This window comes from Squalius cephalus, assembly GCF_949319135.1.
Source record: "Squalius cephalus genome assembly, chromosome: 1".
Classification (NCBI taxonomy): domain Eukaryota; kingdom Metazoa; phylum Chordata; class Actinopteri; order Cypriniformes; family Leuciscidae; genus Squalius; species Squalius cephalus.
This window is the reverse complement of record NC_137122.1, coordinates 50,826,557-50,840,241: the sequence shown is the minus strand read 5'-3', so window position 1 is coordinate 50,840,241 and position 13,685 is coordinate 50,826,557. Positions and strand designations below refer to the sequence as shown.

General features: G+C 36.5%; 1 protein-coding gene across 1 annotated transcript; it reads left to right on the top strand.

The window, feature by feature from the left end:
• Positions 1–2,591: 2,591 nt before the first annotated feature.
• On the top strand, positions 2,592–11,259 carry gipc1 (GIPC PDZ domain containing family, member 1). Its single transcript, XM_079873460.1, has 7 exons — positions 2,592–2,775; positions 4,657–5,103; positions 7,379–7,564; positions 8,759–8,939; positions 9,026–9,132; positions 10,715–10,796; positions 10,878–11,259. The coding sequence occupies exons 2-7, from the start codon at positions 4,804–4,806 to the stop codon at positions 11,027–11,029; spliced, it is 1,008 nt and encodes a 335-aa protein (XP_079729586.1). The 5' UTR covers positions 2,592–2,775; positions 4,657–4,803; the 3' UTR covers positions 11,030–11,259.
• Positions 11,260–13,685: the final 2,426 nt, after the last annotated feature.

Genomic DNA, 13,685 nt, shown 5'->3' with positions numbered 1-13,685 from the left:
ACGAATAATTGAAAGTATGGTATAGTACAAAGAATAATCAAATATCTAAATTAGAGCATTATCAATATTTATGCTTAGTTCCTAATTAGAAACACAATCTAAATGTAATAATCAAGTACAAGTACAAACAAGGTTAATTAATGATACACAGCTGAATTAAAAAAGAACTAATCATATCAGTAACCATGGTAACTAAAGGAAACCAGGAAACTAAAGATATACAAACTAAAAGTCCATGAAAACGAAACTAAGATAAAAACAACTGAATATATCTGTGACAACTAAGTCTTAAGTATTTTAAGTGTTTTGCTTTTTTGTTGACAAAGCGCAAACTAGATGAAGATGTGTGTCCCACTTTACCAGTTGCACCGTCCCAATTTACCTGAAAATGGCTGTAGAATAAAAATAGATTCTGATTTTTTTTAATCTCTGTATATATATATATATATATATATATATATACAGTGAGGAAAATAAGTATTTGAACACCCTGCTATTTTGCAAGTTCTCCCACTTGGAAATCATGGAGGGGTCTGAAATTGTCATCGTAGGTGCATGTCCACTGTGAGAGACATAATCTAAAAAAGAAAATCCAGAAATCACAATATTAGATTTTTTAACTATTTATTTGTATGATACAGCTGCAAATAAGTATTTGAACACCTGTCTATCAGCTAGAATTCTGACCCTCAAAGACCTGTTAGTCTGCCTTTAAAATGTCCACCTCCACTCCATTTATTTGAGGTCGTTAGCTGCATAAAGACACCTGTCCACCCCATACAATCAGTAAGAATCCAACTACTAACATGGCCAAGACCAAAGAGCTGACCAAAGACACTAGAGACAAAATTGTACACCTCCACAAGGCTGGAAAGGGCTACGGGGAAATTGCCAAGCAGCTTGGTGAAAAAAGGTCCACTGTTGGAGCAATCATTAGAAAATGGAAGAAGCTAAACATGACTGTCAATCTCCCTCGGACTGGGGCTCCATGCAAGATCTCACCTCGTGGGGTCTCAATGATCCTAAGAAAGGTGAGAAATCAGCCCAGAACTACATGGGAGGAGCTGGTCAATGACCTGAAAAGAGCTGGGACCACCGTTTCCAAGGTTACTGTTGGTAATACACTAAGACGTCATGGTTTGAAATCATGCATGGCACGGAAGGTTCCCCTGCTTAAACCAGCACACGTCAAGGCCCGTCTTAAGTCTGCCAATGACCATTTGGATGATCCAGAGGAGTCATGGGAGAAAGTCATGTGGTCAGATGAGACCAAAATAGAACTTTCTGGTCATAATTCCACTAAACGTGTTTGGAGGAAGAAGAATGAGGAGTACCATCCCAAGAACACCATCCCTACTGTGAAGCATGGGGGTGGTAGCATCATGCTTTGGGGGTGTTTTTCTGCACATGGGACAGGGCGACTGCACTGTATTAAGGAGAGGATGACCGGGGCCATGTATTGTGAGATTTTTGGGAACAACCTCCTTCCCTCAGTTAGAGCATTGAAGATGGGTCGAGGCTGGGTCTTCCAACATGACAATGACCCGAAGCACACAGCCAGGATAACCAAGGAGTGGCTCTGTAAGAAGCATATCAAGGTTCTGGCGTGGCCTAGCCAGTCTCCAGACCTAAACCCAACAGAGAATCTTTGGAGGGAGCTCAAACTCCGTGTTTCTCAGCGACAGACCAGAAACCTGACTGATCTAGAGAAGATCTGTGTGGAGGAGTGGGCCAAAATCCCTCCTGCAGTGTGTGCAAACCTGGTGAAAAACTACAGGAAACGTTTGACCTCTGTATTTGCAAACAAAGGCTACTGTACCAAATATTAACATTGATTTTCTCAGGTGTTCAAATACTTATTTGCAGCTGTATCATACAAATAAATAGTTAAAAAATCATACATTGTGATTTCTGAATTTTTTTTTTTAGATTATGTCTCTCACAGTGGACATGCACCTGCGATGACAATTTCAGACCCCTCCATGATTTCTAAGTGGGAGAACTTGCAAAATAGCAGGGTGTTCAAATACTTATTTTCCTCACTGAATCCATAGTTGGAGATACAAAAGACCTTGTGCATTTGTTTAAAACGTTAATAGTGTAGGTATAATAGATTCGCCTTATACTTGGAAACAGAATTAAAAAAAATAAAATAAATGATGTGCACGGATAAATTATTTAGGCCTATAATAAATAATACAATATTGCATTAAAATAAGGATGGTCCAGTTTGATTTCCTGGTGGCATTAACAATAAAAATTAATAGTATTACAACAGGAATCTGATTTGTACTTGTACAATAACACCTTGATCTGCAGTTTTACCCACTTCTAATCTGCCCAGGGCTTCACTTGATGTACTTTGGGGACACTAGTGGTCAGATATAGCTTAGTTTATTCAAATAGCTGAAAAACGCGAGGTGTTTTTTTGTTTGTTTTTTATCTGTACAGAAAACTTGTATGCGTTTTTATTTCTAAAAATAAATGCATAATAAAAGCACGGCCCCTGCAGTGCTGACTGATGTCCTGACCGCATCTCGCCTGTAGGTGGCAGCAGCGCGCGTGTGTTTGAGCTGTGCTGCTGTAACGGTCTCAACACAGAGGAAGAACTGCTGGTTCTGTTGAGTGATGTGATATCCGCCTTCCTCTCACATACCAGAACATACTCCCTAAACACCCGCTTTAACCCTCCTCAACAATCAGCTTTTGTAATGAACACATTATAAGCCCGACGTTCCAGCGGTTCATGGTTGCCTCACTGTCAGAGTTAGTTTGGTAAGTGCCGTGATGTCTAGAGGATGCTAACATGCTAACTCACATTACTGTTAGCTGCTTTAGCTTCAGACTATGAATAGAAACATGTCAGGCTGCATTAATCCTGAAACCTAAACGCATGAAAGTGATTTTTCAGTGGTCGGTTTAATTAATTGAGTTTAGTTCATCCTTTAAGTTAGTCAGATAGCGGTTCAAGTAAACAGTGCAGAGCCATTCTTTATTTTGGTTGAATGAAACCAGTTTAGTATAGATGTATGATTTCCTCCCAAATTAAAATTTCGCTTTTATATTACATTTGCTTTAAATGTAATTTTTTTTTTTTTCATCTCAGTTGTGATTACTGTTTGAGAAAGACGACCTAGATCTCATAGAAACGTCCATATCGTCTTGGAGAAACATTTTCTATGACTTTTCCATTAACTTACTTGTCTTAAATTGTTTGAAATATGAATGTACATGAAAACAATATGTATTTAATGGATATAAATATTGTGATAATCAGTCTTGATGTGTGATCGGTGCAACCTTGAGTTCCCACAGTCATAGAAAATACCAGGAAATATCAGGGAATTTAGAAGCTATAGAATTTACATTTATTATTACGCATAAAATCAAGTAAAAATTAAATACTAACATTCCTAAGACTTTTGGACAGTACTGTATGTTTTTAATGTATGTAAATAGGTATTGTGTGAATCAGTCTCGATGTAGGAATTCTAAATTAAAGGCTAGAAAAGTCATAGAAATTACATTGACATTTATTCATCAAATAATAATAAGTAAAATCTTTTTCTGGTCTAAGTTTTAAATTATGTTTTATATTTTTCTTTGCTTGTATATTACATTTGCTACGAATAGGGCTGCACAATATTTAAGAAAAATGCGATATACGATAAATTGTTAAATAAATCGATACGTGATACGATAATGCTTCAAGTTCTTAAAATCTATGAAAATTGTAGGCTATTTAAATGTATATTTAAAAACTGAAATGATTTCTGGGAAAATAAAGCATCACTACTACAGCGGTGTTTTAGCGTTACATAAACAAATCTGACAATGTCATTTTAACATGAAATATAATTATTTTATTTTTGTAATTTAAATGTGTCTTTGTTATTAAAAACAAAGAGGCAAATAAACAGTGCTTTGTGTTTTTCAGGTTGACCTACATTAGATTTAATAGAAGCATTCAAGTAAGAAACAATACAGAAACTGAATAGTCAAATGTAAAAAAAAATAAAACTACATAGTCTTCACATGAATTAAATATACATCGATTCATATTAAAACTTTATTAAAAGTTATTCTGTCAAGAGCGGTGAGTGATTTTCACTTTATCTGTTGTTGTTTGACAGACAGTAGCAGGTTTGCTGTATTAGGCTGCTGTCACTTTAAGTGTTCAACTGTTTACGTTCACATAACCTGTGTTTACATGAGTACTCGCCAAGACCGGCATTTTGACATAACTGTGTGTGTGTATTTGACAGTTTAAGTGCAATAAGCCGTGAAAGAGAACTGAATTCGGGATCGCACGGCACGCTGTCCAAGAGGCGTCTCTCTGTGCGCTGTGAGTCAGAGCGCGTTAGATATTTTCCACAGCTTATTGTACTTAATAACTCTTTTTAACTTCAAGCAAGTCAGGTGTAAGTAACAGTCGCGTGCCCAGTCTATTTTCTTTTGCTATATGCGGTGACATAAAACTTTGACTTTTCACATGTTTTTGACTTAGCCTGTTATAATCATTCAGTCATTGCAAGCCATTGCGATACGCATATCGCGATATGTACATTTGTGATATTTCAATCATTTTGATATATATCGTGCAGCCCTACTACAATATCTTTTCTCCATTTCCATTTGTTTCTCTTTGTATCGCAGGTCTGGAGATTTCCTTTGAATGGGCTGAACTCATGAGACTTTCTCCTTTGATTTGGGCACATAAAGAACGGCATTAAAGGTGGTTCACAGACCCCTTTGTGTTAAAACATTGTGCCTGTGCAATAAACAAAGACAGCAGCACCCACAATGCCACTTGGATTGGGCCGCAGAAAGAAGGCGTCTCCGCTGGTGGAGAACGAGGAGGCCGAGCCGATCCGGGCCGGACTGAACGTCCCGGGGTTGGATGGCCTGGATGGAGGCAGGGTCGGCCTGGGTGAAGGAGCTGCCCATGAGGGTTTACCACCTCCACCCACCGGCCTGCGACCCCGCCTGATCTTCCACACCCAGCTGGCTCACGGCAGCCCCACGGGACGCATTGAGGGCTTCAGCAATGTGCGTGAGCTTTACGCCAAGATAGGAGAGGCCTTTGGGATTCTTCCAACAGAGGTGAGGGGCTAAATTAGGGATGAGTAACGATTTTTGTATATTCGATTAGTTGACGATATTATAGAATATCGAATAGGTTGTGCAATTATGGTCTTAAAAAAAATCCCCATGTTTTCGGTGCTGAAGTGGTGGTGACGCGTTAATGTAACCAGAGGGTGGCGATGCCAATAACGCACCAAAAAGCTGTCACAAAGAACCGGCAAAAGTAGTGATTATGGATGTGTCAAATATAGCAAGGAGACATTTTAATTGTTTATTAATAAACTAGTGTTTTCTGTGTCAGTATCGGACTTGGCTGCAAAGATGAAGTTGATAATGCTGACTCTCCATCTTCGCAGTATTTTGAACGCGCCTATAGAGAGAAATGCACATTTCATACGGATTACATAAACAGAGAGTAGTCTGTTTCTTTTTGTTTTGAATTGTTTTGTTTAAAAAGTAGACATTTCAAGCTTTCTATAGATATATTTCTCATGAGGTAAGTAGCCTTTACGCTAGGGGTGGTTAATCTGTCTGATTTCCCGATTCGATTCGATTACGATTATTGAAGTCCCGATTCGATTACAGTCGATTTTTGATTATTAACGATTCTCGATTAGCGATTATTGATTTTCCATTTCACAACAGTAAACGAAAATACACTACAAAGTGATTGCAGTATTAAAAAAAGTCAGCTGCTGAATTACTTAACTCTTTTATTGAGTAACAACAACTCAAAGCACTTTCTGTGTCGTGTAGTTACAACTTCAGAATTATTTGTATGTAGCTTATGTTCTGTAGAACACAGAAATGAATACATCACATTGTGTTGTGACTCATCAAGTTGAACTAAACAATAACAAATAAATGAAAGGCTTATTTCCTTTAGGAAGTAGATCAGAACCAACATACTGTAGAAATTGGACAATTTTCTTCTAGAAAGACAAGGTGTTCAGGTGGAGGAAGACTGCAGGTTGCAGTCAAAACATGTCAAGGTAAAGAAAAAGTTTTTTCTCCACCTGAACACCTTGTCTTTCTAGAAGAAAATTGTCCAATTTAATCATTAAGAAGGCAAAATGAACATTTTTGAACAACTTACTGTAGCTTCAATTAGTAACCTACAAAGCCACTCTTATACACAACTAAATAATAAAGAGTTATGACTTGAAATGTTTGCTGTATACTACAATCAAAAACAGCTTATACAAAAAAAGTGAATGAACATCTGCAGAGAGCACAGTCAAAATGTAACTTTTTGTGACTGAAATCGCACATATTGCAGTATAACGTACGTATAACAGATCGGTTTACACAGTGTACTGATGTGAAAACTAAACAATACAGAAAGCAGCTCTCATACAAAAATACTAAATAGGTAACAATGAAATTGCCAATTTTACATACGTTAGCTTCTAACGAAGAAGGTGCCGTTCGAATTTGGCGCTCAGCCATCATGAGTCTGTTATGTATGTGCGCGACTCTGTTATGTGCGCGTCTCTGTTATGTGCACGCCACAGACTGTCCGCGCACTGCACGTCCGTTTATAGTTCCGCCTTTTGCGTTCCGTGAATATTACGTTATTAGAAAAAAAAAATATATATATATTTTTTTAGAAAATCGTTTTTTGGACATTTGTGAATCGATTCAGAATCGTCCACGTCCGCATCGCGATGCATCGAAGAATCGATTTTTTCCCCCACCCCTACTATACGCTGAGTTTCGGTTCATTTATGAGACGAGCTCCAGTTCACGAGCAAGTGATCGCGCCGGCGCCTCCACGTCCTGATTATATTGTCTGCTATATTTGCTTCTCATTTATTAAATCCAGGCAACTGGTTGATGAAACATTGATTAAAATTAAGATTCAATACAAAACAAAATTCTATTTAAAGAAAGGCTTTCTACAAAACAAAACTTAATGAAGTGGTCAAAATCATGTCTGACCCACTCCATATGTCTCCCGATATATTGCGCATCTTATGATCCTTAATCATGCTGTTAATTTTTCATATTATCAACATAGATGAAATAAAAAAATAACATTATATTTAAACATAAATATGAAACTAAATATGTTTTTTTTATGGCTACAACACGTATAGTAAAGTACAGAGAAATTTAATGTTGGAGCGGGATTTGATCGAACACTGTCCTACCGATGAGCATGTGGGGGAGGGGTGTGATTTTCGTATAATAATCAAATAATTATTATAATTATATAATTTAAATTGATCATCAAATATTATTTTTGCTTGAAATGCCAATCCCTAGACTAAATGCCTACATCCTTTCTCAGGTGATGTTTTGCACACTGAATACTCACAAAGTGGATATGGACAAACTTTTGGGTGGCCAGATCGGGCTGGAGGACTTTATATTCGCTCACGTGAAGGGTCAGAGGAAAGAAGTGGATGTGTTTAAAGGAGAGGATGCACTGGGGCTCACCATCACTGATAATGGAGCTGGCTATGCTTTCATTAAGGTGAGAGAAATTATCTGGGCTTTCAACCCTCTGATGCTCTCCACGTGTTGGTCAAAAATGACTGAAATTTATTTTTTTAATTCAGTGAAATTAATGTACTATATTTTAGTTCAATATTGTTTTTTTACTTAATATTTTGTATTTTTAGGGGATTTTATGGTACTAAATTATATTTACGCTGTATTTATAATCCATTTATTCACTTTTGGAGCACAGACCTGAAATTTTAATTTCCAACTTAAACTGTCGTAAATCTTGAATGCTTTAAAGCACAGACTTAAGTCTCTTTTCAAAGACGTCACTTGGCAGATTATTGCTAAAGTGTTAAAAGTTTTAAAAAGTGAACTTTACGTTTATTGTTATGAAAAATGAGCAAAAATACCATTTACATTTTTTATAAGAAATATAGATTTTCAAAAACATGTTTTACTCTAAAACTGTGAGAAAAATAAATCTAAACAAGTTGTGTTCAAAAAAATGAGCTTTCAGTAAGACTTTGTTTTGCCGCGGAACCAAACGTTTCCACAAGATGAAATTCGTGTCCCATTCATTTCCAATGCGGTCATTTTTGACTGCGAGGAACACAAGTGTGACTATTTTCAGGACCGTTTAACCTGTTCAAATCATGTCCATTATTTTTTTTGTGTTCACATAGCAAGTGCCAAAACGTTTCGTACCATTCCAATGAATATAAAAAACACAAATGTAAAATTTTTCAGTCAAAAATGACCAAAGGGCACCACAAGTTCATGTTTTTGATGTCTAAAACTAATGTGCTTTTCACTCTTGAAATAGTTCATTTTTGGGGGCTTCATTCCGAAAGCCGCTAACAATAACAAGCCGATGGTCGGGGCGTTTTTGAGCGTCATTCGGCTTAGTTTTTGGCTCTAGTCGGACGCCGTCAGGTTTTTTTTTTTGTAATGCTGGTTGTTATAATTCTTAAAGTCTATAATTCTGATGGGATGAATCAGATTTGATGCTGTTGTAAATGAGCTGATATAAGCACACTTGTGATTGATTGCACATCAGTTAGATGCTATATCAGTGCTAAAAATTGTGCCAAGTTCAAACTTCACATTGTAAAACTTCACCTGTAACAAATACCTCTTAATAATAATAACTTTATCCTCATCTTGAGAAATAATACCACCCAACCTTCTGAAATCATCTGATAATCATCTGTTTCCTTTTTAGAGAATAAGAGAAGGCAGTATTATTCATCAGATCCAGGTCATCAACGTGGGCGACATGATCGAGTCGATCAACGGACAGATACTCATCGGCTGTCGCCATTATGAGGTTGCTAAGATGCTGAAGGAACTGCCCAAAGGGAAAACCTTTGTCCTGAAGATGGTGGAGCCTATGAAGGCATTTGGTAAGAGTTTTTGAACACACTGTAGCTGACATTGATGGCCACAGTGAATTTGATATGATGATTTTGACCTGTTTTTTTGTTTTTAGACATGATCAGTCAGCGGTCAGGAAGCAGGTCAGGCTCTGCACAGTTAGGAACGGGCAGAGGAACCCTGCGCCTGAGATCTAAAGGACCGGCCACTGTAGAGGAACTGGTGAGATTCCTTGCTCAGGGGTATAATGATCTCAGATCAGTTCAGTTCACGGGTCACTAAACTGAGTCAGCAAATATGAGTTAGCATTTGTGTGCTTGGAAAGGTCTAGACGTCTCTTACTGTCTTGCAATACGATACACATTGCACTATATATTCCGCAGGTTAATATATTGTAATGCATAACTATATAGTTATCAATCAATAATATACTTATCAATGCTGTGCAGTACTGATTGATAATTGGATTGATTAAAGTAAGAGAAAGACATCTTATTCCTCATGAAGAAATGCCAATTTTACAGTTTGCACTTATTTAGATGACTTTTTCACAGGGTCTTTTTAAAAACCGTCTTTAAAACCAGAAATTAAGGCCTTGAAGGGAAATTTTTGAAACTAATATCTAAACTTTCTTAAATCAACACACAATGACTACAGATGCAAAATTAAGATATGAATTCTTGTTTTCTGAGAAACTGAACAAAATTATGCGAGTTTACACTTGAAACAAAAACAAATATTTGTCATTGGGGTATTAAAACTAGTTTTCCCCTTTGAATTATGATGATTCATCTGAGCCTGTTGGCAGATATTTGTAATGTCCTAATCATAAACTCACTTGATTTTTATCCATATCATTTTGCCTTTGTTTTAAAGGGATAGTTCACCCAAAAATGAAAATTCTGTCAGTAATTACTTAGCCCGTAAGACTTTCGTTCATCTTCACAACACAAATTAAGATATTTTTGATGAAATCTGAGAGCTGTCTCACTCCATAGGCTTCTATGTAATTTCATCTGCCGGCCCAGAAAAGGTAGTAAAGACATTAAAATAGTCAAAGTGACTACAGTGGCTCAACCTTAAGTTTATCAAGCGACGAGAATACTTTTTGTGCGCAAATATAACGACTTTATTCAACTCTTCATTTTCTTTAAGAATCTTTAGACAGTTGCACTGCAGTGTGATCAGAAGGTACAGTAAAAGTTATGTCCATATTGATTGGGAGCAGAGGTATTCAAGCCTTAAGTTATTATTTGTAATATTAATTAAAAAGTATTCTGAAACTTTGATGTGTTGCTGGTACAACTCATTGATTTTCTCTAGACTTTTACTTTTACATTGACATGTTGTGTTCCCTTCTCTTTATTCCTTACATTTTCTTTACTTGGTCTTTAAAAAGTTTTCATTACTGGAATTGTAGGAAATATAGATTCACATTACAAATATGTATTTAATGGATGTAAATAAATATTGTGAGAATCAGTATTTTAATGTACAGTATGATTGCATCAGTTCAACCCTATCTCGAGCTCCCACATTCATAGAAATTCAAGGCTAGAAAAGATCACACTGACATTCATGCATTAAATTTTGTCAAAGATTGGAAAAAATAATAATACTTGAAACAAAATTGAATGCATGAATGTCAGTGTGATCTTTTCTAGCCTTGAATTTCTATGAATGTGGGAGCTCAAGGTAATTTTTTTAGGTAAGCAACCTTGAATTTCTATGAATGTGGGAGCTCAAGGTAATTTTTTTAGGTAAGCAAGGTAATCTGTAATATTTTCATTTATTTGTGTTGCAGCCGTCAGCATTTGAAGAAAAGGCTATTGAGAAAGTGGATGATCTGTTGGAGAGCTACATGGGTATTAGAGACAGTGAACTCGGTATGCATCCCTGCGTATTCCAGTTTTTGTACAGTTTTTCTTTCTTCAAGTGGTGTTTCTAACTCTCACACTCATTCACAGCTGCCACGATGGTTGAGCTCGGCAAGGACAAGAAGAACCCGGATGAGTTTGCTGAAGCTTTGGACGAGACTCTGGGTGACTTCGCATTTCCAGATGAGTTTGTGTTTGATGTGTGGGGTGCCATAGGCGACGCTAAGGTCGGTCGCGTGTAATTCTAGAAACGGCTAAAATGGCAATTCTAGAAAACGCTCCTTTAGGAACACTATGGGATTTTATTTTTGTTCTTTTTGGGAGCATACGCTGGGATGCTGGAAACACTTGTATGTAGGCCTCTAACAGATGTTATCAAGACACTACGTTGAATGCATTTTTAAAAGATTTTGACTAGGTTGAGCCTAATCACTTATGTGACATGTCTTATTTAGTCGGATATCAAGCAAAAGAGACTCATTGAATTTGCAAAGTGTTCGCTCCAGGGACCATGTCTCGTATCCCTGTGAGGTTTCTCTGTTACATACTGTGACTTTCACTTGCACTGTGTTGCCCGACGCTGTATAAATTGCACGCTGTGGCACGGATCACAGACCACACGGTGCAGAGATCGAGGCAATGCTGGTCTGCACTGGTGTGGATCTGTCCCGTGGCAGCATCACAGACCATTTGTCTTATCAACACTATAATGATTCCCTAAAGCATGTGCTGTCTTGTTATGTACTCTTGTCCTCTCTTATACTAAGGATTTCAAGTGGCTTAGAAGTTGTTGCAATGAACTATTTCTAAATGACCTCTAGTGCTTTACATTTCCAGTTCTGTGGCTTAGCTCTTATTTTAAAAGAGAAATGGGAAAGAAATAAAACATTGATTTTTATGTTAGTAGTGTGGTCAACTACCACCTATTGCCAAACATAAGGAAATCTTTTTCTTTTGTTTTTCTCTCAGTAAAATCAGTATTATTAAGTATCATGAAGTATTATAAATAGTATTTATCCTTTTCAGGATTGATAGAGGAATAAGGAAGGGATTAGAAGTTGGGCTGGGCGATATGACTAGTATCAAACCAACTGTCATTGCAGCCAAAAGCATAAAGTAAAATACAAATCAATCATGCTGAAGATTGATATTTAATCATTTTCTTCTTTATGCACAAATATAACCAGTATATAGTAATGAACAGCTATATTTACCTACATATATTTTTATGCCACGAGGATGTAAGTGAATTTTTTTATTGATAATGCAAATTAATTGTTTAATGTTGAATTGTTGAGAGTTTTGATGGGAGGAAAAATTTCAATTCTTTTGCGTTCATTCGCAGTGCTTTTTTTTTTTCACTTTCAATGCATTTGTGCTCTCTTGCATTCTCCTGAGAAACTTTTTTCTTTTTTTTCTCGCAAAACTTTTGTGATGGAAATACTTTTGCGAGCAAACGCAAAGTTTCTCAGGGGAACGCAATACTTTGTCAAGAGAAAGCAAAAGTGTTGCGATTGATCCAAAAAAAAAAAAAAAATACATTGTTTCCTCGTTTTGTTTAGTTTCCTTCAGGTTTTGCAAGCGAACGCCAACCTTTTGTGACTCAGCGACTCTGTATATGGTATGCTTAATATGTTATACTGCCAGCACAATTATTGTGTGAGTATATTGTGAATATTTGATGTATATCGCCCAGCCCTCATTAAAAGTGAATATTAAAGCACTGATGGGAAGGTAGAGGCTATGGATGGCATTGATCTGAGTGTATATAGTGTTGATGTGTTTACGGAAATTAGGCCTACACTACAGTAGCATTTCCAAGATACTGACAATAGCACTGCAAATATGACCAAACACAGACATTGTACACTAAGCACATGATTTATTAAGTTAGTTGAACTCAGAGATTATTATTACTCTTAACCAGGCTGTTCAACACTGTAGTATTTCCACATCTGTAACTTCAGAGCATGTTTTAAATGTAAAGTACTGATCATGTGATGGTTAAAACTCAAAACTGTATATTTCTTCCTCTTTATTATTATTTAGACAGGTGCCATTTCTTATGGAGGACATAAGTTAATGTTTAAAGGACCGGAGCAAAAATTTAAAAAAGGAAAAAAAAAAAAAACTGTTACATGTTTAGGTGTTACTTTTTACATACTGTAAAGCTATCGGTGTAGCTTGAACACACAGCGCTCTTGTGGTTGATTTACTTTGGACACTTTTTTCATTCAGTGCTTTTTGAACATAATTAGATGTTGTTTTTAAGAATGACTAGTTTACACTGATGATGTAATGGTTCTGATGGACTACTCAGACAACATTCAAATGGCAATAATCATACAAGTCTTATATGTGTTACATTTTTTTTTTTTCATTGACAGAAATGCTATTGCACCAAATTGTTATTTGTTACTGATTTCTCAACAGTATTAAAATAAACAAAACAATTTGTGTGATTTTGTTTTTGTGTTCTGGAAAGCAGGCGGTGTTTTTGTTTCTAACAGTTGTTCATTGAAACATTGGGTTCGTTCTCCCTGGCTAAACATAAACAATCTCTCCAAGGGCATATTTCCATTCTTTACGTTTGCATTACTAATGAGGCTGTATATGGGAATGAGTGACCTGCACTGAAAACACTTATTTAATATAGTATTCTTAAATGGATAGTTCATTGAAAAATTAAAATTGTCATTAACTACTCACCCTCATGTCGTTCCTGGCCTGTAAGACTTTCGTTCATCTTCGAAACGCAAATAAAGATCTTTTTTGATGAAATCTGAGAGCTTTCTGTCCCTCCATTGACAGTTACACAACTACCACTTTGATGCTTCAAAAAGAGATCGTAAACCGAATCCATATTAATTGAGTGGTTTAGTCCAAATTTTCGGAAGA

Bases quoted from the DNA above. Each gene is read 5' to 3' on its own strand.
- gipc1 (XM_079873460.1), top strand. From the start codon at position 4,804: ATGCCACTTGGATTGGGCCGCAGAAAGAAGGCGTCTCCGCTGGTGGAG. The intron at 5,104-7,378 runs GTGAGGGGCTAA...ATCCTTTCTCAG, and splicing joins TTGGGATTCTTCCAACAGAG to GTGATGTTTTGCACACTGAA. The intron at 8,940-9,025 runs GTAAGAGTTTTT...TTTTGTTTTTAG, and splicing joins GGAGCCTATGAAGGCATTTG to ACATGATCAGTCAGCGGTCA.